Source organism: Balaenoptera physalus (assembly GCF_965194825.1).
Source record: "Balaenoptera physalus genome assembly, chromosome: 13".
In the NCBI taxonomy this organism is placed as follows: Eukaryota; Metazoa; Chordata; class Mammalia; order Artiodactyla; family Balaenopteridae; genus Balaenoptera; species Balaenoptera physalus.
Window position 1 is genome coordinate 65,868,854 of NC_138892.1, and position 25,502 is coordinate 65,894,355.

The 25,502-nt window shown below is 36.6% G+C and overlaps 1 protein-coding gene across 1 annotated transcript; it reads left to right on the top strand.

The window, feature by feature from the left end:
• Positions 1-818: 818 nt before the first annotated feature.
• LOC309641438 (olfactory receptor 8S1-like) lies at positions 819-16,416 on the top strand. The gene has a single exon (XM_082421486.1). It carries the CDS (start codon positions 5,121-5,123, stop codon positions 5,970-5,972), a length of 852 nt encoding a protein of 283 aa, XP_082277612.1. The 5' UTR covers positions 819-5,120; the 3' UTR covers positions 5,973-16,416.
• The last annotated feature ends 9,086 nt before the right edge of the window (positions 16,417-25,502 follow it).

Sequence of the window (25,502 nt, forward strand, 5' to 3'; positions counted from 1 at the left end):
GGCTGTAATGCATGCTTCAACAAGCTTACTTCACTGCCAAGGCAGGAGTCTTCACAGTTTCTGAGCAGATTTGAAAACTGTGACTGCTGCTATTTGTTGGAGAAATCCATACAGTTTTCCTGCAGAATATGTACATTCTGGATTTAGCCGATTTGATTTATTGTTGTGTTATTTACTTTGTCCTGTCACACACTTTGTCTTAAGACTTGAGTCCTTTCTTAAAAATCTTCATAAGTGGAGTTGTGTACTTCATGTTGCATTACATCAAGAGAAATATGATATTGGTTATTCTACTTATTTTGATGACAGAATTGATCTGTGGGTTCAGGTGATGATAATCACATCTCTTAATTGTAAAGTTCCCCAATCTTCTTTTACTTAGATATTTACTTATATATTTATAAACCACTTATGACCATTGCCTGTAGCAGTTATTTCATTAGAAGTTTCAAAATGGTAATTTTCTAATTTTATTATTTCTTCTGCATTTATTGGCTGGAATTCATCTGAATAAAAGTAAGTTTTCATAACCATTAGGGTTTCTTTGATTACTCTGAAATGTGATTCATACCAGAAGTCATGACAACTACTTTATTTCATTTTTTTTAATTATAAACTTTCAGTGCAGCCTCCATTGATGTCCAATGAGTTTTCTCTTTCTGTTCTTGAATCAATTGATTAATTGAATGATTGATTTTACATTGTCATTAAATCATGTCTTTTTACATATTCATGTGTTTTAATCAATTTCAGTCATTAACTTTCATTAGAATACTCCATTTTTGGCCCGTGGGCTGGTTGCTGTGACCTTCTGATGACGATAATAGGCTTTGATGCCTTTCTTACTTTCTGGCACACACACACACAAAAATCCCAGATTTATTATGTGCATTTCCTGTCCTAAACCTGTAATCAGCCCTTTTTCTAAGGAATCCTAGTTCCTTTAATAGTATTTGGAAAACAAACTCAGGGTACCATAGGTGATCACTACTACTGTATCATAACTTCTAGGCTTTTTCAATGGGCAGAGCCTTTTAAAACAGAAAACAATGTAGCAAGTTCATAAATATTTCAAACTCAAATTTAATATTACAAAAACTCTATTTGATTTTATATTGTCTCACGTTGTTCTTGTGCTGAAATATATATTCCTAACAATATTAGCATAATATTTGTTTTATCTTTCAAATGTACATCTAATAGTTTCAAAAACAATACCAATATTATTACCAATAATAATACTACTGAGTGAAATAATCTCTCACTGAGTCAGCCCAGTCAAAATTCTACAATCTAAGGTCAGCTGAAATAATTCTTTTCCATTGTGGTTATGTCACTACTTTGATATACAGCTAAGCTCATTTGTTTTAGTTTTTAATTTTAGGATTTTTAAATTTAATCTTTTTTATTTTATAAAATTCAGAAGTTTTACTCAGAAGTCAATACTATAAAACAAAGTACATTCAAAGCGGTGTCACTTTCATCCTTGTTTCCCCCACCCTGTTTGTTTTCTCCATCCTCCTACATGTAATCATTTTTGTTTTTATTTTATATTTCCAGTGTTTCTTTTTTGAAAATTAAACTGTGTGTATTGTATGCACATGGGTGTGTGGTTGCTACTCAGAAGTTAGCATACTATTTAGACCACCCTGCATTTTGCTTTCTTTACTTAACAATATATCCTGGATATCGCTCCATAGCAATACATAGAGATCTTTCCTATTCCTTTCCACAGCTTAAAAGTACTCCATCGTGTGAGTGTCCAGTCTCTACTTATGGGTATCTGTGGTGTTTCCAATTCTTTGCTATTATAAATGGTGTCCCAATGAATACTTTTACACAGATGTACACATGAACCTTTCTTCCCGCCTTACTAAAGTGACATGGGGCCATTTACCCAGGTAACCGCATACAGTAAATTATGAAAACCTCTTGACATCTACTTAATATTAGCCCTTGAGATAACAGTAATTCCTTGGCATCAAAAAATGTCATTGCTGTTCCTGTACTTCATAGAGCTAGCACCATTCTGATTCCTATGGATATTTTCTGGGTATAGTTAGACCAGATATCTTTAACAGCTGGATACTTCTCTCCTATTGGCTCCCTGATCTATGAGAAATAAGAATAGGGGAAATCACAGGAAAGCTATTGAAGCTTATGTTCAGCTTGTACACTTTACCATCATCATCTATTTCTTGCATAATACAATACTAATTTTTAAAAGTTACCTCACTTGATTAATATTAATACTGATTAACATTAAATCCAGTTGAATTTCTCATACACATGAGAAGCTAAGCTGGAGGTTAGCTGTGAGTCTAGTTTCAAATCCCAAGTGAATTCTCTGAGGGTCCACATGGCCTGTATGTCCCTAAGGGAAAATTCTGGCTTTCTTCGCAGGTTCCAAATTCCCTTCTCCTACCCTTCCTCTCTTCGGTTCCCAGCAGACTAGCAGGAAAGCTCATCTTGGAGTTCAAGTTGATTGTTTCAGTTCACAAGTTGCAAAGGTCACACATGAGAAAATCCCTTATGTCTTTTTAAAAGTTCAAGCTTCTTAGCAAATGAGTCTAGACTTTAGCTTCAAGCTGTAACTTCTAGGGATATAGATTATTGAACCAGTCCTCTGGGTTCCTTAGTTCAGCCTAAACCAACTGCTCTTTTAATTGTCTAGATATCAGAATCCTTTGTTCAGATAACACTATCGGCAACATATTTAGAGTCACTGAGGAAAATGTGTGAACTCATGATCTTGTACTCACTGACTCACATAAGCTTGAGACACTATGAGAGAAATTAGTACAACCTGTCAAGAACTTGAAATTTTCAAGATATTTCTCTTTTCTTTTCTTCAAAGCCATGATGGGGTAAGAGTTCAAATAAGATTCTGAACACTTTCTCTACAAATAACATGCTTTTTGGAGCCTGAGCTAATGTATTTCTTTTTTTCTCCCCTCTCAGCTGCCTAGAAAGAAAACTATGTCTATTCCCAGAGTTGGGAAGTTATGATACATCTTTTTCTAATGAATATCACTTGATCTCTGATCTCTTCACCTATTGACTCAAAGCTCCAGGTTACTGTTTCCACCAAGAGAAGCCAAGAGCATGAAAATGTTCTACTGAATCCTCTGATGCTTTGTCCCCTCCTAACCTACTCCTTGAGGTACTTCTTTCTTCCCTATACTCCCTTCCTCTCTTCTTGCTTCCTAAGAGACTTAGCTTCCCTTTGAAGACTCATCTCCTCACTGTTCTCCAGCTAAACATTGCTTCCAGGTCTAGGGACAGCTCTTCTGCAATACAGCTTCATATTATCTCTTCCCTAACATGCTTTGATCCACTCCTCTGAAATGCCCTTCTTCTTCTTCCTCTTTCTGGTATGCATTAATAATTACAGTATGTCAGAAATCTTGTTTCCAGCTCTTTATGTATAAGCTAATTCAGTCCTTCCAAATGTACGATATATATTACTTCCCCCAAGTTTACTCAATCTACATGTGGAAAAATTATGATTTAAAAGAACAAACAATATCACAAAAGTTAAACAGATGGTAAGTGACACAACTGGGTTATACAACACATGTCTGTCTCTAAATTGCAGGATGTTGGCAACATGCCACTGCACTTACTGAACCTCAGGCATAAAGCCTGTGTTTTATCTTGGAGCAGCTGAGAGCAGCCCAGATATGGATATGGTAGGACATTAGGAACACATTTCCCACTCTTCATGCCTTAAACTCTCTCCTCATCAACCACAGTCTTAAATCTGCAATTCAAATAATTGCAGATTTAATTTTGCAGTAAATTTTGCAGTAAAATTAAAAAACAAAAACAAAACAGGAAAAAAATCCTCACCACACTAACTCAGCAACCTAGACTTTGTCCTCTACGGTGCCAGAGACCGAATCTTCTACCTCATCTTAGCCACCTACTCCCACAATAATGCCCATCACTTTGTCATCAGGAGTATTTATACTTACAAAATCTGAATTTCAAGCATCCCTCTATCTAACGACTATCTCCAAATCTTAAAATTTGCTTAACCTAGTGTTCCTACATAGGCAATTCTTCAAACCCAAACCAGTGACTATATGACTTTTGCCCTAGCCATAATCCTCTGCTTGGCCACCCATTTAATTCCTTGCACAGCCTTGTTTCTGTGATTCATTCACTTTGTAAGCATGCTTTTCTTCCCTACCTCTTTTTTTTTTCTTTATCACTGCATGTGCCTGGAAAAAAACAAACCCCATTTAAAGCCAGATATCCGCCTGCTCCACACATGTGCTTAAGCAGCTAAATACTACTGTGACAACCACACACTTGTCCAAATTGGTCCCAGAATCTCAAATAGGCAAATATATCACCAGTTAATCCTACTGTAAATTAGTTTTCCACTTGGTATACCTGAGTTTTGTATTCTTGGTTCATCAAAATCCCTCATCGCCACTTCGCTAAAACCACACAACATACGTACACACACAGATAGATAGATAGATAGATAGATAGGTAGACAGATAGATAGGCAAACTCTGTTCATGGTCTCATCTCACAGTTCTTCAAAAACTTTGCAGCGATCAGAAAGTCTCTCATATCTCAGCCATAAAATCCTCCAAGCTAGCTGCCTCAGTCCCCACTCTCTATAACTTCCCTCCTATTTACAAAAGATAAAGAGCCTCTCCTCCTGTCTATGGACAAAACTCCACCTGTGCTGTCTGGATCTCATTCCTTTTCCCTTTCTCAAGGACTACACTTCTGCTCTTTACCTCTTACTCTGCTGCATCAATAAATTCTCTCTCTATTTCCACTGACTATACAAAATGTTCTTTGTATTAATACCCATCTTAAAAATAAAAGAAACCTCTAGAGACATAAGATGAGGGTCTACAAATTTACATAGGGAGTTGATAGAGGGGTGGTAGAATGCCATCCAGCAATATCAAAGTTATCATGATTAGGAAGTGAGTTTAGGAATATGTGAACATGGTTTTCAGTACAGTTGTGAAATGATGTATATGAACAAGAGGGCTAAGTCAGTGGGGTAATTGGGAGGCGCAAAAGGAGTTTTAATGTCTCTCTCTCTTGGATTCCTAGGGTAAATCTTTTTATCACTGGGAAACCACAGCATGTTCAGTGGGTTTATCCTCCTTGGGTTTTCTGTTGACCCTCAGACCCAGATTCTGCTCTTCATGTTGTTTCTGATGATTTACCTCCTGACCCTGTTGGGGAACCTGGTAATGCTGCTGGTTATCAGAGTTGATCCCCACCTCCACACGCTCATGTACTTCTTTTTGGGACAGCTCTCCTTTCTGGACATCTGCCATTCATCTGTCACACTCCCCAAGATGCTGGAGAATCTACTTTCTGAAAGTAAAACCATCTTTGTAGAGAGCTGCCTGGCTCAGGCCTTCTTTGTGTTTGCCACCAGGGGCACTGAGGCACGTCTGCTGGCTGTGATGGCCTATGACTGCTATGTAGCCATAAGCTCCCCTCTGCTCTATGGCCAGGTGATGAACAACCAGCTCTGTATTGGGCTGGTGTGGGGCTCCTGGGGCCTGGCCTTTGTTGATGCTGTCATCAACATCCTTCTGGCTGTCAATTTAGACTATTGTGAGGACCAAACTATTCCCCACTTCAGCTGCGAGCTGTCTTCTCTCTTCCATCTTTCTTGCTCTGATACCTCCACCAGTTTCACACTCTTGTTCTGCTCTTCTGTCTTCCATTACTTTGGAACCTTAATTTTAATCTTCTTCTCTTATATCTGCATTGTCTCCACCATCCTGAGCATCAGCTCCACCTCAGGCAGAAGCAAGGCCTTCTCTACCTGCTCCTCCCACCTCACTGCAGTGATCCTGTTCTATGGCTCAGGTTTCCTCAGTTATCTCTTTGCCAACCTCAGGTTCCTCCTGGAGATGATCTTCCCTTTACAATACAGTGTGATCACCCCCATGCTGAATCCCCTCATCTATAGCCTTTAGAACAAGGAGGTGAAGGCAGCTACGGGAAGAATGTTAAGAAGATATGTTAACTTTTTCACATAGAGGACCAGAGGAGCAGGACCATGGAGAAGCTAAACTACTCTGTAACAAAATACGTAACTGGAAATTAAGTTTTTTTTAGCGTTCTTAGAAACATCTTTATTAGAAGTGTTCTTAAATCCTTCAATACATGAGGATTGTATTGAAGGATGACTTCCATTCACTGATACAATACTGGTCTGATCACAGCTTGCAAGTAGTGTTCTTAGAAACAAGGGATTATTTCCTGATTGACCATCATGCCAGATGTTAAAAGATATATATGTGTCAGAATCTTAATACATGCTTAAGAAGGCAGCAAGCTCTATTCATAGGATGATTAATGGTCAGCCCTCTTCAGAGGATGAGAAGTGGGTCAGGTAATTTTACAACATATTGTTTATATATTTGTGTTGTAGAAAACACCTGTTACTTTTGCCTACCCAGCATGATTTTATCCTTCCTACTTTAACTGCACACCACTCTTGCTTAGGGAAATGAACACTTCCCCTTCTGTGTAGACCAGTGGGATTACCCATGGTGCCCCGTGTCGCCACACTCACCACAAGGAGATCATGTGACCCACGAAACGCCAATCATTCTACACCTGCCTCCTAACAAGAGACTGCCCAGGCTCTCCTGCTACTGAGGTCTCCAGTGATTCCATGCCCAGTGGGCTTCCTCCCAGGAGGTTTTTCAATAAGCAAAATAACAATAGCAAACTTTTAATAAAGACCCTTGTCTTAAGTGTTTTACACATATAATCCTCTTTATCTCAACGACCTTGTATGAACTAAGTACTATTACTCCTGTTTTACAAATAAATAACTGAGAACCAGAAAAGTTGCCTACAGGTGAAGGGAACTGGAATTTCAAACCAGTAGGTCTGAATCCAGAGTCCATTTTCACAAACCCTTTCTTGCGTCTGGTACTTTGCAGAACATCCTTTTCTTTATTAGTGTGAACCAAATTCTAATTATGTTGGTTGGAAACAAAGAAGTCAAACTGGTACTCAAATTGGCACTAAAAATTGAATTATGTCCTTCACTTGACCCCCAGTGGGATTATTTTTGATTAATTAATATACAAGGAGGTACAAAAGATAGCAAATCTTCTATTTATATTCTCTGATGGGAACATATACACCACGCTATTCAATGGCAAATGTATACTTACCACCTGTGATTACCTAAAATCATGCACCCACCGAGAATGAAACTATAGTGATTAAGAAGCTGCTGCTGTCATTCGATATGGTGGGGATAAAAATATTAAGAACGAAGGATAATTTCAAGCAAGACAAGTTCAAATCTGGAAATTTTGACCTTACTGCTTGCAGCTCAGAGACGACCTAAAGCCAAAGTCAGAGGTTGATTCTCTGGCTTGCTGAATTACAACCCTGTGAGAATGAACTATAATATTGGGCTGCATATAGAACTGATCAAGAGTTGAACACTTATACCTGGGAGGATTTGAGGACAGCATACCGAACCTCCAAACCACTCAAAACTACCTCCACAGTGCTCTCCTCACCCAAGCTCTTCCTTTCCTGTTGGAAAAAACACATAATTCTTCTCATGCTCATCCCTTCCTGTTACTCTATTAGTTTCCAGCACTCAAAATTAACATGACTTGGGCTGAAATGAAGAATCAGAAAAGATAATTAGGGGATTTGAATTTAAAATAACAATAATAACCCACTAATTTCTATTTCAAAAATACGGAGATAATTTGTGAAAAATTATTTTAAGTATGTTTGGCCAAGGAGTGTGGACTTGACATTTTAAAATTAATTTTTAAATCTTTATATACATAAAGACATATATAATTTTATGAGATCATTTCATGTATAGTGCTTCATGGTAGTCCAGTCTTATTTTTTTCTTTTTTACTTACCTCCCTTTTCCCTAATTTCTATTCTCCCTCCAACTACATCACCTCCTTTTCCATGAACCCATGTTAACTAAAAGTATTTTCCTTCATAATTTTCTCCATGCTCATATAATCATATATAAGTGCTCATATATACATATACACATATATTCATTTCTACATACACATTCATTTTTACATATACATGGCTTCTCTGTTTTTTAAACTCCCTTTAAATATGTAGGTTTTATCTTGTTTTTCTCATTCAGCAATACCAGGGGCATATTAATCTAGGTCAAATGGTTTAGTTCTAATTTAGTCTTTCAAATCGTAGCCTAATATTCCATGGTAAGGATATGCTATAATTGATACAACTATCTTTTAGTTGGGCATTACTTTTGCTTCCAGATTTTTGTCATAATGAGTACTAGTTCAATAAACATATTTGTATATAAATCCTTAAACTTTGGATGCTTTTATTTATATGGGGGTGATTCTCAGGAATGAGATTCTAAAATCAATGTGGATACGTATTTTAATTTGAATATATGTTGCTAGATTGCCTTCTGGAATGTTCACACATTCTAAGTAGTGAATAGGTGTAGTTTTCCCCTACATACTCTCCAGATACAGTTGTTACAGATCATTTAAAACTTATGAAAAAGAACATATATATATATATATATAAAACTGAGTCACTTTGCTGTACAGTAGTAATTAACACAATGTTTTAAATCAACTATACTTCAATTAAAAAAAAAAGAAAAAACATTAAAAAAAACACTTTCTGCCTTCTGGTGGGTACAAAGTGGTGTCTTTGTTTAGCTTATTCTACATTTTCCTTACTACTGGTGAGTGTTACTGATTTTTCCTGTGTTTGTTAACCATTTGGATTTACTCTCCTGTAAGTTTCTCATTCATATCTTTTGCCTATTTCTCTTTTGTGTTTGTCTTTTTCTTGTCCATTAGTGCTATTTTATAATTAGCAATATTAATAGTAGTTTGTAATCTATATTGCAAATATTGATAATCTATTACTTGTCTATTTATTTTGTCATATAAAAGTTTAACTATTTACATAGTCAAATATGTATGCCTTTTACCTGATAGCGTGTAGCTGTCCTGTTTTATTTAAGAATTTCTCTAACTACTCAACTGTACATATTATCTCTTAACTTTCCTTGGTTTATATTACATTAAACTATTTAATCATTTGGAATTTACTTATGGGTGTAATATGGATGTCTAGATGTATTTTTTTTTAAATTTATTTATTTTTGGTCTTCGTTGCTGCACTTGGGATTTCTCTAGTTGTGGCAAGTGGGGGCTACTCTTCAATGTGGTGCATGGGCTTCTCACTGCGGTGGCTTCTCTTGTGGTGGAGCACAGGTTCTAGGCACGCAGGCTTCAGTAGTTGTGGCATGCGGGCTCAGTAGTTGTGGCTCGCAGGCTTAGTTGCTCCGTGGCATGTGGAATCTTCCCAGACCAAGGATTGAACCTGTGTCCCCTGCATTGGCAGGCAGATTCTTAACCACTGTGCCACCACGGAAGTCCATAGATGTATTGTTTTATGAATTTAAAGCCACTTAGAGAACAATATTTATTAAATATTACTTTCTTTCCCACTGAATAGAAATAATGTATGCTATACATTAAATTCTGTGATATATATCTGAGGTTTCTTTGCTGAGTCAATCATCTATTTGTCTTTTCCAATTATAATTTTACATTGATTAATCTGAAATATCATAGGCTGTTTCATACATCCCTCATTTATCTTTTATTAACAGCTTTATCAAAGTATACTATATGTACTATAAAATTAATATATAAAATTTTATGTACTGTAAAATTCACTCTTTTTAAGTGTGAATTCCATGATTTTAGTACATCTGCAGAGTTGTGCAACCATCACCACAGTTCAATTTTAGAATGTTTTTATATCCCCTAAAGATCTCTTGTACTCATTGCAGTCACTCCTTGTTTTCATCCTCAGACCCAGGCACCGCCAGACACAGATTTGCTTCTTCTGGACATTTCATTTAAATGGAACTATACAATATGTGCTCTTTTGTGTCTAGCTTCTTTTACTTAGAATCTCTTTTTTTTCTTTGTTTTGTTTTGTTTTGCTTGTTTGTTTTCATCAACATATTCTTTTTTATTGAAGTATAGTTTATTTACCATATTATATTAGTTTTAGTTATAAAACATAGTGATTTGATATTTTTATAGATTATACCCCATGTAAAGTTATTATAAAATATTGAACATAGTCCCTGTACTATATTATATCCTTGTATCTTATTTACTTTATACCTAGTAGTTTGTACCTCTTAACCCCTTCCACTATACTGCCCATCTTCCCACCCTTCTCCCCACTTGTGACCACTAGTTTGTTCTCTAATATCCATGAGTCTGTTTGTGATTTGTTATATTCATTTGTTTGTTCTATTTTTTAGTTCCACATATAAGTGAAAACACACAGTATTTGTCCTTCTCTGTGTGACTTACTTCACTAAGTATAATACCCTCCAGGTTTATCCATGTTGTTGCAAATAGCAAAAGTTCATTCTTTTTATGGATGAGTAATATTCCATTATGTGTATGTGTGAATATATATATATATATATAATCTTTTCGATTAGTGTTTTCATTTACTTTGGATATATACCAAGGAGTGGAATTGCTGGATCATATGGTAGTTCTCTTTCTAATTTTTTGAGGAACCTCAATACTGTTTTGCACAGTGGCTATACCACTATACATTCCTACCAACAATGAAATAGGGTTCCCTTTACTCCACATCCTCCCCAACATTTATTACTTCTTGTGTTTTTGATGATAGCCATTCTGACATGTATGAGGTAATATCTCATCGTGGTTTTGATTTGCATTTCCCTGATGATTAGTGTTGTTGAGCATCGTTTCCTGTGTCTGTTGGCCATCTGTATATCTTCTTTGGACAAATGTCTGTTCAGGTTGTCTGCCCATTTTTTAAAAGGGTTGTGTTTTGTTTTGTTTTGTTTTGATACTGAGTTCTGTAAGGTCTTTATATATTTTGGATATTAACCCCCTTATCAGAGATATCATTTGCAAATATCTTCTCCAATTAAATGGGTTGTTTTTCATTATTATTGATGGTTTCCTATGCTGTGCAAAAGCTTGTAAGTTTAATTAGGTCCTGTTTGTTTATTTTTTGCTTTTGTCTCCCTTGCCTGAGGAGACAGATACAAAAAACATTATTGCCAAAACTGATGTCAAAGAGTGTACTGCCTATGTTTTCTTCAAGGAGATTTAGGGTTCTGGTCCTACATATAGGTCTTTAGTACATTTTGAGTTTATTTTTGTATATGGTGTGAGAAAATGTTCTAATCTGACTCATTTACATGTAGCCGTCCAGGTTTCCTACCACCACTTATTGAAGAGACTGTCTTTTCTCCATTGTATATTCTTTCCTCCTTTGTTGTAGATTATGACATCTATACAAAGATTAACTGACCATAAGTGCATGGGTTTATTTCTGGGCTCTCTATTCTGTTCCATTGACCTATGTGTCTTTATGCCAGTACCATACTGTTTTGATGATTGTAGTTTTGTAGTATAGTATGAAGTCAGGGTGCGTGATGCCTCCAGTTTTGTTCTTCTTTCTCAAGATTATTTTGGCTATTTGGGGTCTTTTGTGTTTCCATACAAATTTTAATATTATTTGCTCTAGTTCTGTGAAAAATGTTCTTGGTATTTGATAGGGATTGCATTGAATCTGTAGATTTCCTTGGTTAGTATGGTCATTTTAAGAATATTAATTCTTCTAACATATTAACATGGTATATCTTTCCATCTGTTAATGTCATCTTCAATTTCTTTCATCAGTGTCTTATAGTTTTCCAAGTATAGGTCTTTTATCTTTTTAGGTAGGTTTATTCCTAGGTATTTTATTCTTCAAGAAAAGCAAGATTTTTTCTTGTTTCTGGAGATATGACCATAACAATGTAAATTTCCATCTTCAAACCGCTTTTGCTGCATCCCATAGATTTTGGAAAGTTGTGTTTTAATTTCATTTGTCTCAAGATATTTTCTGATTTCCTCTTTGGTTTTTTCTTTGACCCATTTTTTTTTAATCTCCACTTTTTTGTGTTTTTCACATTTTTCTTCCTGTAATTGATTTCTAGTTTCATACCCTTTTGGTTGGAAAAGATGCTTGCATACTTTCTACTCTCTTAAGTTTGTTGAGACTCGTTTTTTTGCCTATCATGTGATCTATGCTGCAGGGCATTCCATGTGCACTTGAAAAGAATGTGTATTCTGGTGTTTTTGGATGGAATGTCCTGTAGACACCTATTAAGTCCAACTGGACTAATGTGTCATTTAAGATCATTGTTTCCTTATTGATTTTCTGTCTGGGTGATATGTCCATTGATGTAAGTGGGGTTTTAAAGTTCCCTACTGTTATTGTATTGTTGTCAATTTATCCCTGTCTGTTAATATTTGCTTTATATTTTAGGTGCTCCTATATTAGGTATGTATATGTTTACAAACTTTATAGAATCTTCCTGTATTGATCCCTATATCATTATATAATACCCTTATTTGTATCTTATTATAGACTTTAAGTCTAATTTTTTTCTAATGTGAGTATTGCTACCCCAGCTTTCTTTTCATTTCCATTTACACTGAATATCTTTTTCTATCCCCTCACTCCCAGTCCATGTGTGTGTTTAGCTCTGAACTGAATCTCTGTAGGCAGCATGTAGATGGGTCTCTTTTTTTTTTTTTTTTTAATGATTGAAGCATTAGTCCTTTGACATTTAAAGTGATTATTGATAGGTATATAGTTATTGCCAATTTGTTACTTTTTTTCTGGTGGTTTTTGTAGTTCTTCTCTTTTTGACTTTTAGTCTCTTTGTGGCTTGATGGTTTTCTTTTTTATTTTAATTTTATTGTAGTGTAGTTGATTTACAATGTTTTGTTTTTGTTAGTTTCAGGTGTACAGCAAAGTGATTCAGTTATACATATACATATATTCATTCCTTTTTAGATTCTTTTCTCATATAGGTTATCACAGAATATTGAGTGGAGTTCCCTGTGCTATGCAGTAGGTCCTTGTTGGTTACCTATCTTATATATGTTAGTGTTTGTGTGTTCATCCCAGGCTCCTAATTTATCCCTCCCCCTGACACTTACCCTTTGGTAACCATAAGTTTGTTTTTCATATCTGTAAATCTGTTCCTCTTTTGTAAATAAGTTCATTTGTATCATTTTTAATGTAGATTTCACACATGAGTGATATCATATGATATTTGTCTTTTTAGTATGATAATCTTTAGGTCCATCCATGTTGCTGCAAATGGCATTACTTCATTCTTTTTTATGGCAGAGTAATAGTCTATTATATATATGTATCACATCTTCTTTATCCATTCCTCTGTCAATGGATATTTAGGTTACTTCCATGTCTTGGTCATTGTAAACAGTGCTGCAATGAACATTGGGGTACGTGTGTCTTTTCAGATTATGGTTTTCTCTGGATATGCACAGGAGTGGGATTGCTGAATCATATGGTAGTTCTATTTTTGGTATTTTAAGGAAGTTCCATACTGTTCTCCATAGTGGTTGCACCAATTTACATTCCCACCAACATTGTAGGAGGGTTCCCTTTTCTCCACACCCTCTCCAGCATGTGTTGTTTGTAGACTTTTTGCTGACGGCCATTCTGACCAATGTGAGGTGATACCTCATTGTGGTTTCGATTTGCACTTCTCTGATAAGTAGTGATGTTGAGCATCTTTCCATGTGCTTTTTGGCCATCTTTATGTCTTCTTTGGAGAAATGTCTATTTATATCTTCTGCTCATTTTTTGATTGGGTTCTCTGTTTTTTTGACATAGAGGTGCATGTGCTGTTTTTATATTTTGGAGATTAACCCCTTGTCAGTCTCTTTGTTTGCGGATATTTTCTCCCATACCGTGTGTTGTCTTTTTGTTTTGCTGATGGTTTCCTTTGCTGTGCAGAAGCTTTTTTAAGTTTAAGTAGGTCCCATTTGTTTATTTTTGTTTTTATCTTCATTACACTAGGAGGTGAGTCAAAAAAGACATTGCAGCAATTTATGTCACAGAGTGTTCTGCCTATGTTTTCCTCTAAGAGGTTTATAGTGTCTGGCCTTACATTTAGGTCTTTGATCTATTTTGAGTTTATTTTTGTTTATGGTGTTAGAGAATGATCTAATTTCATTCTTTTACATGTAGCTGTCCAGTTTTCCCATCACCACTTATTGAAGAGATTGTCTCTTCTCCATTGTTTTTTCTTGCCTCCTTTGTCATAGATTAATTGACCATAGGTTTGTGGGTTTATTTCTGGGCTTTCTATCCTGTTCCATTGGTCTGTACTTCTGTTTTTGTACCAGTACAATACTGTTTTAATTACTGTAGCTTTGTCATATAGTCTGAAGTCAGGGAGTCTGATTCCTCCAGCTCCGTTTTTCTTTCTCAAGATTGCTTTGGCTATTTGTGGTATTTGTATTTCCATATAAATTAAAAAATTTTTTGTTCTAGTTATGTGAAAAATGCCTTTGGTAATTTGGAAGGTATTACATTGAATCTGTAGATTGCCTTGGGTAGTATAGTCATTTTGACAATATTGATTCTTCTAATCCAAAAACATGGTATATCTTTCTATTTGTTTGTGTCATCTTTGCTTTCTTTCGACAGCGTCTTATCGTTTTCGGAGTACAGGTCTTTTGTCTCCTTGTGTGGTTTATTCCTAGGTATTTTATTCTTTTTGATGTGATGGTAAATGAGATTGTTTCCTTAATTTCTCTTTCTGATCTTTTGTTGTTAGTGTATAGGAATGCAAGAGATTTCTGTGTATTAATTTTGTATCCTGCAACTTTGCTGAATTCATTGGTGAACTCTAGTAGTTATCCGGTAGCATCTTTAGGATTTTCTATGTATAGTATCATGTCATTTGCAAACAGTGACAGTTTTACTTCTTTTCCACTTTGGATTCCTTTTATTTCTTTTTATTCTCTGATTTCTGTGGCTAGGGCTCCCAAAAATATGTTGAATAAGAGTGGCAACAATGGTATCCTTGCCTTGTTCAGATCTTAGAGGGAATGCTTTCAGCTTTTCACTGTTGAGAATGATGTTAGCTGTGGATTTGTCATATATGGCCTTTATTATGTTGAGGTAGATTCCCTCTATGCTCACTTTCTGGAGAGTTTTTATCATAAATGGGTGTTGATTTTTGTCAAAAGCTTTTTCTGCATCTGCTGAGATGATCATATGGTTTTTATTCTTCAGTTTGTTAATGTGGTGTATCACACTGACTTATTTGTGGATATTGAAGAATCCTTGCATCCCTGGGATAAATCCCACTTGATCATGATGTATGATCCTTTTAATGTATTGTTAGATTCTGTTTGCTAGTATTTTGTGGAAGAATTGTGTGTCTATGTTCATCAATAATATTGGTCAGTAATCTTTTTTTGTGGTATCTTTGTCTGGTTTTGGCATCAGGGTGATGCTGGCATCATAGAATGAGTTCAGAAGTGTTCCTTCCTCTGCAATGTTTTGGAAGAGTTTCAGAAGGGTACGTTTTAACTCTTCTCTAAATGTTTGATAGAATTCACATGTGAAGCCATCTGGTCCTGGACTTTTGTTTGTTGGAAATTTTTTTTTTTTTAATTTTTAATTTAATTTATTTTTTTTTTAATTTATTTTTTTAACATCTTTATTGGAGTATAATTGCTTTACAATGGTGTGTTAGTTTCTGCTTTATAACGAAGTGAATCAGTTATACATACACATATGTTCCCATATCTCTTCCCTCTTGCGTCTCCCTCCCTCCCACCCTCCCTATCCCACCCCTCTAGGTGGTCACAAACCACCGAGCTGATCTCCCTGTGCTATGCGGCTGCTTCCCACTAGCTATCTGTTTTACATTTGGTAGTGTATATATGTCCATGCCACTCTCTCACTTTGTCACAGCTTACCCTTCCCCCTCCCCATATCCTCAAGTCCATTCTCTAGTAGGTCTGTGTCTTTATTGCCATCTTACCCCTAGGTTCTTCATGACCTTTTTTTTTTTTTTCTTAGATTCCATATATATGTGTTAGCATACTGTATTTGTTTTTCTCTTTCTGACTTACTTCACTCTGTATGACAGACTCTCGGTCCATCCACCTCACTACAAATATCTCAATTTCGTTTCTTTTTATGGCTGAGTAATATTCCATTGTATATATGTGCCACATCTTCTTTATCCATTCATCTGATGATGGACACTTAGGTTGCTTTCATGTCCTGGCTATTGTAAATAGAGCTGCAATGAACATTTTGGTACATGACTCTTTGAATTATGGTTTTCTCAGGGTATATGCCCAGTAGTGGGATTGCTGGGTTGTATGGTAGTTCTATTTTTAGTTTTTTAAGGAACCTCCATACTGTTCTCCATAGTGGCTGTATCAATTTACATTCCCACCAACAGTGCAAGAGGGTTCCCTTTTCTCCACACCCTCTCCAGCATTTATTGTTTGCAGATTTTCTGGACCTTCTTTTTTTTTTTTTTTTTTTTCACACACACACACACACTGTATTTTATTTTTACAAGAGATAAATAGACTGACACCAAGCATTGTACATGGATGACCACAACAAAAGCAACAATGATTGCAATTACCAAACATGAAACACACTCATACTATGTCATAATATTGACATTCAGTCCAGTAATCCTCCACTGTAACAGCTCCTTTACTTTGCAGTGAAAATTGATTTGTATATTCTTTGCCTCTGATTCCTTGTTGGATTTTTTTTTTAATTCAGACAGAAAGTCACAAAAATTATACTCATCCTCATCAGTTCACTCAGTCCCATGTAATTAATTTTTTTTCCATCTTGATCTTTTGTTAGCACTTTTATGAGTTCATCAGTTTTTCATTAGAGTTCTGAAAATGCTTATTCATTCAGTTCAGCAGTACAGTCAGTTACCAGAAACCTGTACTTGTCAGAGTCTTTTCCATGAATTTCTTAAAGATGAAACCCTTTTATAGGAACATATATGCAAAAGCATCAGAGTACACACAGAACTGTCTGTAAATGACAAAAGACTTAAAAATGACCACAGTTAAAAATTTGAAATATGAAAGTTCATAATAATGCAGTTGACAAGAAAATTAGTTATTTCTGAGATATACATTTTAAGGTAATAACTAGGATTATGACTTATAACATTATACCAGAATATATAAGAGTTTTAGAAATTTCATGTAATGTCTGAAACATTTATATTAACATATTTCCATACAAATAACCCAATGAAAGTTTAGTATTAGTTGTTTTGTTTGTTTGTTTTTTTATACTGCACGTTCTCATTAGGCATCAGTTTTATACACATCAGTGTATACATGTCAATCCCAATCGCCCAATTCAGCACAACACCATCCCCACCCCACCGCAGTTTTCCCCCCTTGGTGTCCATATGTCCATTCTCTACATCTGTGTCTCAACTTCTGCCCTGCAAACCGGCTCATCTGTACCATTTTTCTAGGTTCCACATACATGCGTTAATATACGATATTTGTTTTTCTCTTTCTGACTTACTTCACTCTGTATGACAGTCTCTAGATCCATCCACGTCTCAACAAATGACTCAATTTCGTTCCTTTTTATGGCTGAGTAATATTCCATTGTATATATGTACCACATCTTCTTTATCCATTCGTCTGTTGATGGGCATTTAGGTTGCTTCCATGACCTGACTATTGTAAATAGTGCTGCAATGAACATTCGGGTGCATGTGTCTTTTTGAATTATGGTTTTCTCTGGGTATATGCCCAGTAGTGGGATTGCTGGGTCATATGGTAATTCTATTTTTAGTTTTTTAAGGAACCTCCATATTGTTCTCCATAGTGGCTGTATCAATTTACATTCCCACCAACAGTGCAAGAGGGTTCCCTTTTCTCCACACCCTCTCCAGCATTTGTTGTTTGTAGATTTTCTGATGATGCCCATTCTAACTGGTGTGAGGTGATACCTCATTGTAGTTTTGATTTGCATTTCTCTAATAATTAGTGATGTTGAGCATCTTTTCATGTGCTTCGTGGCCGTCTGTATGTCTTCTTTGGAGAAATGTCTATTTAGATCATCTGCCCATTTTTGGATTGGGGTGTTTGTTTCTTTAATATTGAGCTGAATGAGCTGTTTATATATTTTGGAGATTAATCCTTTGTCCGTTGATTCGTTTGCAAATATTTTCTCCTATTCTGAGGGTTGTCTTTTTGTCTTGTTTATGGTTTCCTTTGCTGTGCAAAAGCTTTGAAGTTTCATTAGGTCCCATTTGTTTATTTTTGTTTTTATTTCCATTAGTCTAGGAGGTGGATCAAAAAAGATCTTGCTGTGATTTATGTCAAAGAGTGTTCTTCCTATGTTTTCCCCTAAGAGTTTTATAGTGTCCAGTCTTACATTTAGGTCTCGAATCCATTTTGAGTTTATTTTTGTGTATGGTGTTAGGGAATATTCTAATTTCATTCTTTTACATGTAGCTGTCCAGTTTTCCCAGCACCACTTATTGAAGAGACTGTCTTTTCTCCATTGTATATCTTTGCCTCCTTTGTCATAGATTAGTTGACCATAGGTGCGTGGGTTTATCTCTGGGCTTTCTATCTGGTTCCATTGATCTATGTTGCTGTTTTTGTGCCAGTACCATATTGTCTTGATTACTGTAGCTTTGTAGTATAGTCTGAAGTCAGGGAGTCTGATTCCTCCAGCTCCATTTTTTTGCCTCAAGACTGCTTTGGCTATTCGGGGTCTTTTGTGTCTCCATACAAATTTTAAGATGATTTGTTCTAGCTCCGTAAAAAATGCCATTGGTAATTTGATAGGGATTGCATTGAATCTGTAGATTGCTTTGGGTAGTATACTCATTTTCACAATGTTGATTCTTCCAATCCAAGAACATGGTATATCTCTCCATCTGTTGGTATCATCTTTAATTTCTTTCATCAGTGTCTTATAGTTTTCTGCATACAGGTCTTTTGTCTCCCTAGGTAGGTTTATTCCTAGGTATTTTATTCTTTTTGTTGCAATGGTAAATGGGAGTGTTTCCATAATTTCTCTTTCAGATTTTTCATCATTAGTGTATAGGAATGCAAGAGATTTCTGTTCATTAATTTTGTATCCTGCAACTTTACCATATTCATTCATTAGCTCTAGCAGTTTTCTGGTGGCAGTTTTAGGATTCTCTATGTATAGTATCATGTCATCCGCAAACAGTGACAGTTTTACTTCTTCTTTTCCTATTTGTATTCCTTTTATTTCTTTTTCTTCTCTGATTGCCGTGGCTAGGACTTCCAGAACTATGTTGAATAATAGTGGAGAGAGTGGACATCCTTGTCTCGTTCCTGATCTTAGAGGAAATGCTTTCAGTTTTTCACCATTGAGAATGATGTTTGCTGTGGGTTTGTCGTATATGGCCTTTATTATGTTGAGGTAGGTTCCCTCTATGCCCACTTTCTGGAGAGTTTTTATCATAAATGGGTGTTGAATTTTGTCAAAAGCCTTTTCTGCATCTATTGAGATGATCATATGGTTTTTATTCTTCAGTTTGTTAATATGGTGTATCACATTGATTGATTTGCGTATATTGAAGAATCCTTGCATCCCTGGGATAAATCCCACTTGATCGTGGTGTATGATCCTTTTAATGTGTTGTTGGATTCTGTTTGCTAGTATTTTGTTGAGGATTTTTGCATCTATATTCATCAGTGATATTGGTCTGTAATTTTCTTTTTTTGTAGTGTCTTTGTCTGGTTTTGGTATCAGGGTGATGGTGGCCTCATAGAATGAGTTAGGGAGTGTTCCTTCCTCTGCAATTTTTTGGAAGAGTTTGAGAAGGATAGGTGTTAGCTCTTCTCTAAATGTTTGATAGAATTCACCTGTGAAGCCATCTGGTCCTGGACTTTTGTTTGTTGGAAGATTTTTAATCACAGTTTCAATTTCATTACTTGTGATTGGTCTGTTCATATTTTCTGTTTCTTCCTGGTTCAGTCTTGGAAGGTTATACCTTCCTAAAAATTTGTCCATTTCTTCCAGGTTGTCCATTTTATTGGCATAAAGTTGCTTGTAGTAGTCTCTTAGGATGCTTTGTATTTCTGCAGTGTCTGTTGTAACTTCTCCTTTTTCATTTCTGATTTTATTGATTTGAGTCCTCTCCCTCTTTTTCTTGATGAGTCTGGCTAATGGCTTATCAATTTTGTTTATCTTCTCAAAGAACCAACTTTTAGTTTTATTGATCTTTGCTATTGTTTTCTTTGTTTCTATTTCATTTATTTCTGCTCTGATCTTTATGATTTCTTTCCTTCTGCTAACTTTGGGTTTTGTTTGTTCTTCTTTCTCTAGTTTCTTTAGGTGTAAGGTTAGATTGTTTACTTGAGATTTTTCTTGTTTCTTGAGGTAGGCTTGTATAGCTATAAACTTCCCTCTTAGAACTGCTTTTGCTGCATCCCATAGGTTTTGGGTCGTCATGTTTTCATTGTCATTTTTCTCTAGGTATTTTTTTATTTCCTCTTTGATTTCTTCAGTGATCTCTTGGTTATTTAGTAACGTATTGTTTAGCCTCCATGTGTTTGTCTTTTTTACGTTTTTTTCCCTGTAATTCATTTCTAATCTCATAGCATTGTGGTCAGAAAAGATGCTTGATATGATTTCAATTTTCTTAAATTTACTGAGGCTTGATTTGTGACCCAAGATGTGATCTATCCTGGAGAATGTTCCGTGTGCACTTGAGAAGAACGTGTAATCTGCTGTTTTTGGATGGAATGTCCTATAAATATCAATTAAATCTATCTGGTCTATTGTGTCATTTAAAGCTTCTGTTTCCTTATTTATTTTCATTTTGGATGATCTGTCCATTGGTGTAAGTGAGGTGTTAAAGTCCCCCACTATTATTGTGTTACTGTTAATTTCCTCTTTTATGGCTGTTAGTAGTTGCCTTATGTATTGAGTTGCTCCTATGTTGGGTGCATATATATTTATAATTGTTATATCTTCTTCTTGGATTGATCCCTTGATCATTATGTAGTGTCCTTCTTTGTCTCTTGTAACATTCTTTACTTTAAAGTCTATTTTATCTGATATGAGTATAGCTACTCCAGCTATCTTTTGATTTCCATTTGCATGGAATATCTTTTTCCATCCCCTCACTTTCAGTCTGTATGTGTCCCTAGGTCTAAAGTGGGTCTCTTGTAGACAGCATATATACGGGTCTTGTTTTTGTATCTATTCAGCCAGTCTATGTCTTTTGGTTGGGGCATTTAATCCATGCACGTTTAAGGTAATTATTGATATGTATGTTCCTATGACCATTTTCTTAATTGTTTTGGGTTTGTTTTTGTAGGTCCTTTTCTTCTCTTGTGTTTCCCACTTAGAGAAGTTCCTTTAGCATTTGTTGTAGAGCTGGTTTGGTGGTGCTGAATTCTCCTTGCTTTTGCTTGTCTGTAAAGCTTTTGATTTCTCCATCAAATCTAAATGAGATCCTTGCCGGGTAGAGTAATCTTGGTTGTAGGTTCTTCCCTTTCATCACTTTAAATATATCATGCCACTCCCTTCTGGCTTGTAGAGTTTCTGCTGAGAAATCAGCTGTTAACCTTATGGGAGTTCCCTTGTATGTTATTTGTCGTTTTTCCCTTGCTGCTTTCAGTAATTTTTCTTTGTCTTTAATTTTTGCCATTTTGATTACTATGTGTCTCGGTTTGTTTCTCCTTGGGTTTATCCTGTATGGGACTCTCTGTGCTTCCTGGACTTGGGTGCCTATTTCCTTTCCCATGTTAGGGAAGTTTTCGACTATAATCTCTTCAAATATTTTCTCTGGCCCTTTCTCTCTCTCTTCTCCTTCTGGGACCCCTATAATGCAAATGTTGTTGCGTTTAATGTTGTCCCAGAGGTCTCTTAGGCTGTCTTCATTTCTTTTCATTCTTTTTTCTTTAGTCTGTTCTGCAGCAGTGAATTCTACCATTCTGTCTTCCAGGTCACTTATCTGTTCTTCTGCCTCAGTTATTCTGCTATTGATTCCTTCTAGTGTAGTTTTCATTTCAGTTATTGTATTGGTCATCTCTGTTTGTTTGTTCTTTAATTCTTCTAGGTCTTTGTTAATCATTTCTTTCATCTTCTCAATCTTTGCCTCCATTCTTATTCTGAGGTCCTGGATCATCTTCACTATCATTATTCTGAATTCTTTTTCTGGAAGGTTGCCTATCTCCACTTCATTTAGTTGTTTTTCTGGGTTTTTTTCTTGTTCCTTCATCTGCTATATAGCCCTCTGCCTTTTCATCTTGTCTATCTTTCTGTAACTGTGGGTTTTGGTCCACAGGCTGCAGGATTGTAGTTTTTCTTGCTTCTGCTGTCTGTCCTCTGGTGGTTGAGGCTATCTAAGAGGCTTGATGGGAGGCTCTGGTGGTGGATAGAGCTGACTGTTGCTGTGGCAGACAGAGCTCCGTAACACTTTAATCCACTTGACTGTTGATGGGTGGGGCTGGGTTCCCTCCCTGTTGGTTGTTTTGCCTGAGGCAACCCAACACTGGAGCCTACCTGGGCTCTTTGGTGGGGTTAATGGCAGACTCTGGGAGGGCTCATGCCAAGGAGCACTTCCCAGAGCCTCCGCTGCCAGTGTCCTTGTCCCCACGGTGAAACAGAGCCACCCCCTACCTCTTCAGGAGACCCCCCAACACCAGCAGGTAGGTCTGGTTCAGTCTCCCCCTGGGTCACTGCTCCTTCCCCTGGGTCCCGATGCGCACACTACTTTGTGTGTGCCCTCCAAGAGTGGGTTCTCTGTTTCCCCCAGTCCTGTCGAAGTCCTGCAATCAATTCCCACTAGGCTTCAAAATCTGATTCTCTAGGAATTCCTCCTCCCGTTGCCGGACCCCCAGGTTGGGAAGCCTGACGTGGGGCTCAGAAGCTTCACTCCAGTGGGTGGACTTCTGTGGTATAAGTGTTCACCAGTCCGTGAGTCACCCACCCAGCAGTTATGGGATTTGATTTTACTCTGATTGCGCCCCTCCTACCGTCTCACTCTGGCTTCTCCTCTGTCCTTGGATGTGGGGTATCCTTCTTGGTGAGTTCCAGTGTCTTCCTGTCGATGATTATCCAGCAGCCAGTTGTGATTCTGGTGCTCTCGCAAGAGGGAGTGAGAGCACGTCCTTCTACTCCGCCATCTTGGTTAATCTCCTCATGCTTTTTTGTTGGAAATTTTTTAATCACTGTCTCAATTTCAGTACTTGTGATTTGTCTGTTCATATTTTCTATTTCTTCCTGGCTCAGTCTTGGAAGGTTGTACCTTTTTAAGAATTTGTCCATTTCTTCTAGGTTGTCCATTTTATTGGCATATAGTTGCGTTTAGTAGTGTGTTATGATCTTTTGTACTTCCGTGGTGTCCACTGTAACTTCTTCTTCTTCCTTTATAATTTTATTGATTTGAATCCTTTCCCTTTTTTTCTTGATGTTTCTGGCTCAAGGTTTATCAATTTTGTTTATCTTTTCAGAGAACCAGCTTTTAGTTTCATTGATCTTTGCTATTGTTTTCTTCATCTCTATTTCATTTATCTCTGCTCTGATCTTTATGATTTCTTTCCTTCTACTTACTTTGGGTTTTTTTGTTTCTCTTTCTCTACTTGCATTAGGTGTAAGTTTAGGTTGTTTATTTGTGATTTTTCTTGTTTCCTGAGCTAAGATTGTATTGCTATAAACTTCCCTCTTAGAACTGCTTTTGATGCATCCCTTAGATTTTGGATTGGTGTGTTTTCATCTTCATTTGCCTCTAGGTATTTTTTGATTTCCTCTTTGATTTCAGTGATCCACTGGTTGTTTAGTAGCATGTTGTTTAGCCTCTATGCATTTGTGTTTTTTACAGTTTTTTTTTTCTTGTAATTGATTTCTATTATCATAGTGTTGTGGTTGGAAAATATGCTTGGTTATTATTTCAATTTTCTTAAATTTTCCAAGGCTTGATTTGTGGCCCAAGATATGATCTATCCTGGAGAATGTTCCATGCACACTTGAGAGTGATTATTTTCGTTAGTGTTGTGTTTGTGTTTTTTTCTCTCTAGTTTTTGTATATCTATTGTAGGTTTTTTTTTTTAATTAATTAATTTATTTTTGGCTGTGTTGGATCTTTGTTTCTGTGCGAGGGCTTTCTCCAGTTGCGGCAAGCGGGGGCCACTCTTCATCACGGTGCGCGGGCCTCTCACTGTCACAGCCTCTCCCATTGTGGAGCACAGGCTCCAGACGCGCAGGCTCAGTAATTGTGGCTCACGGGCCCAGTTGCTCCGTGGCATGTGGGATCCTCCCAGACCAGGGTTTGAACCCGTGTCCCCTGCATTGGCAGGCAGATTCTCAACCACTGTGCCACCAGGGAAGCCCTATTGTAGGTTTTTGATTTGTTTTTACCATGGAGTTCATACATGTTGACCTATAACTATATCTACTTGATTTAAGTTGACAGTCATTTAAGTTCAGATACATTCAGAAAGCTCTAGATTTTTTACTCTCCTCACCACGTTTTGTGTTTTTGATGTCCTATCTTAAATCTTCATGTTTATCCCTACATGTTTATTTTAGCTATAGTTCATTTTATATTTTTTGTATTTGAACCTTCATACTAGCTTATTTAAGTGGTTGATCCACAGCCTTACTATATATTTGCCCTTACCAGTGGGATTTTCCTCTGCCTATAATTTCTTATTGTAGGCTTTTCTTTTTCACTTAAGACTATTTAACACTTCTTGTAAGGTCAGTTTCATATTGATAAACTCTTAGTTTTTGCTTGTCTGAGAAGCTCTTTATCTCTCCTTCAATTTTGAATGTTAAGCTTGTGGGTAGAGTATCCTAGGTTGTAGGTTTTTTCCTTTCAGCACTTTAAATATATCATGCCAGGACTTCCCTGGTGGTGCAGTGGTTAAGAATCTGCCTGCCAATGCAGAGGACGCGGGTTTGAGCCCTGGTCCGGGAAGATCCCACATGCCACGGAGCAACTAAGCCTGTGCGCCACAACTACTGAGACCACGTGCCACAACTACTGAAGCCCACGCACCTAGAGCCTTGCTCCACAACAAGAGAAACCACCGCAATGAGAAGCCCATGCACCGCAATGAAGAGTAGCCCCCACTTGCCTCAACTAGGAAAGCCTGCATGCGGCAATGAAGACCCAACGCAGCCAAAAATAAAAATAAATAAATAAATAAATAAATAAATAAATAAATAAATAATGCCACTTACTTCTCGCCTGCAAAGTTTCTCCTGAAAAATCAGCTGATAGCCTTATGGGGGTTCCTTTATATGTGACATTTTTCTCTCCTGCTGCCTTTAAAATTCTCTTTATCTGAAACTTTTGCCATTTTAATCATGATATTATTTGGCATAGGTTCTTTGGGTTCATCTTATTTGGGATTCTGTGTGTTTCCTGTACCTGGATATCTATTTCCTTCTTCAGGTTCAAAAAGTTTTCATCCATATGTTGATCAAATATATTTTCTACCACTTTCTCTCTTCTCCTTCTGGGACCCCTAAAATGCAAACGTTTAGCATGCTTGATATTGTCCTGGAGGTCCCTTCAACTATTCTCTTTTTTGTTGTTG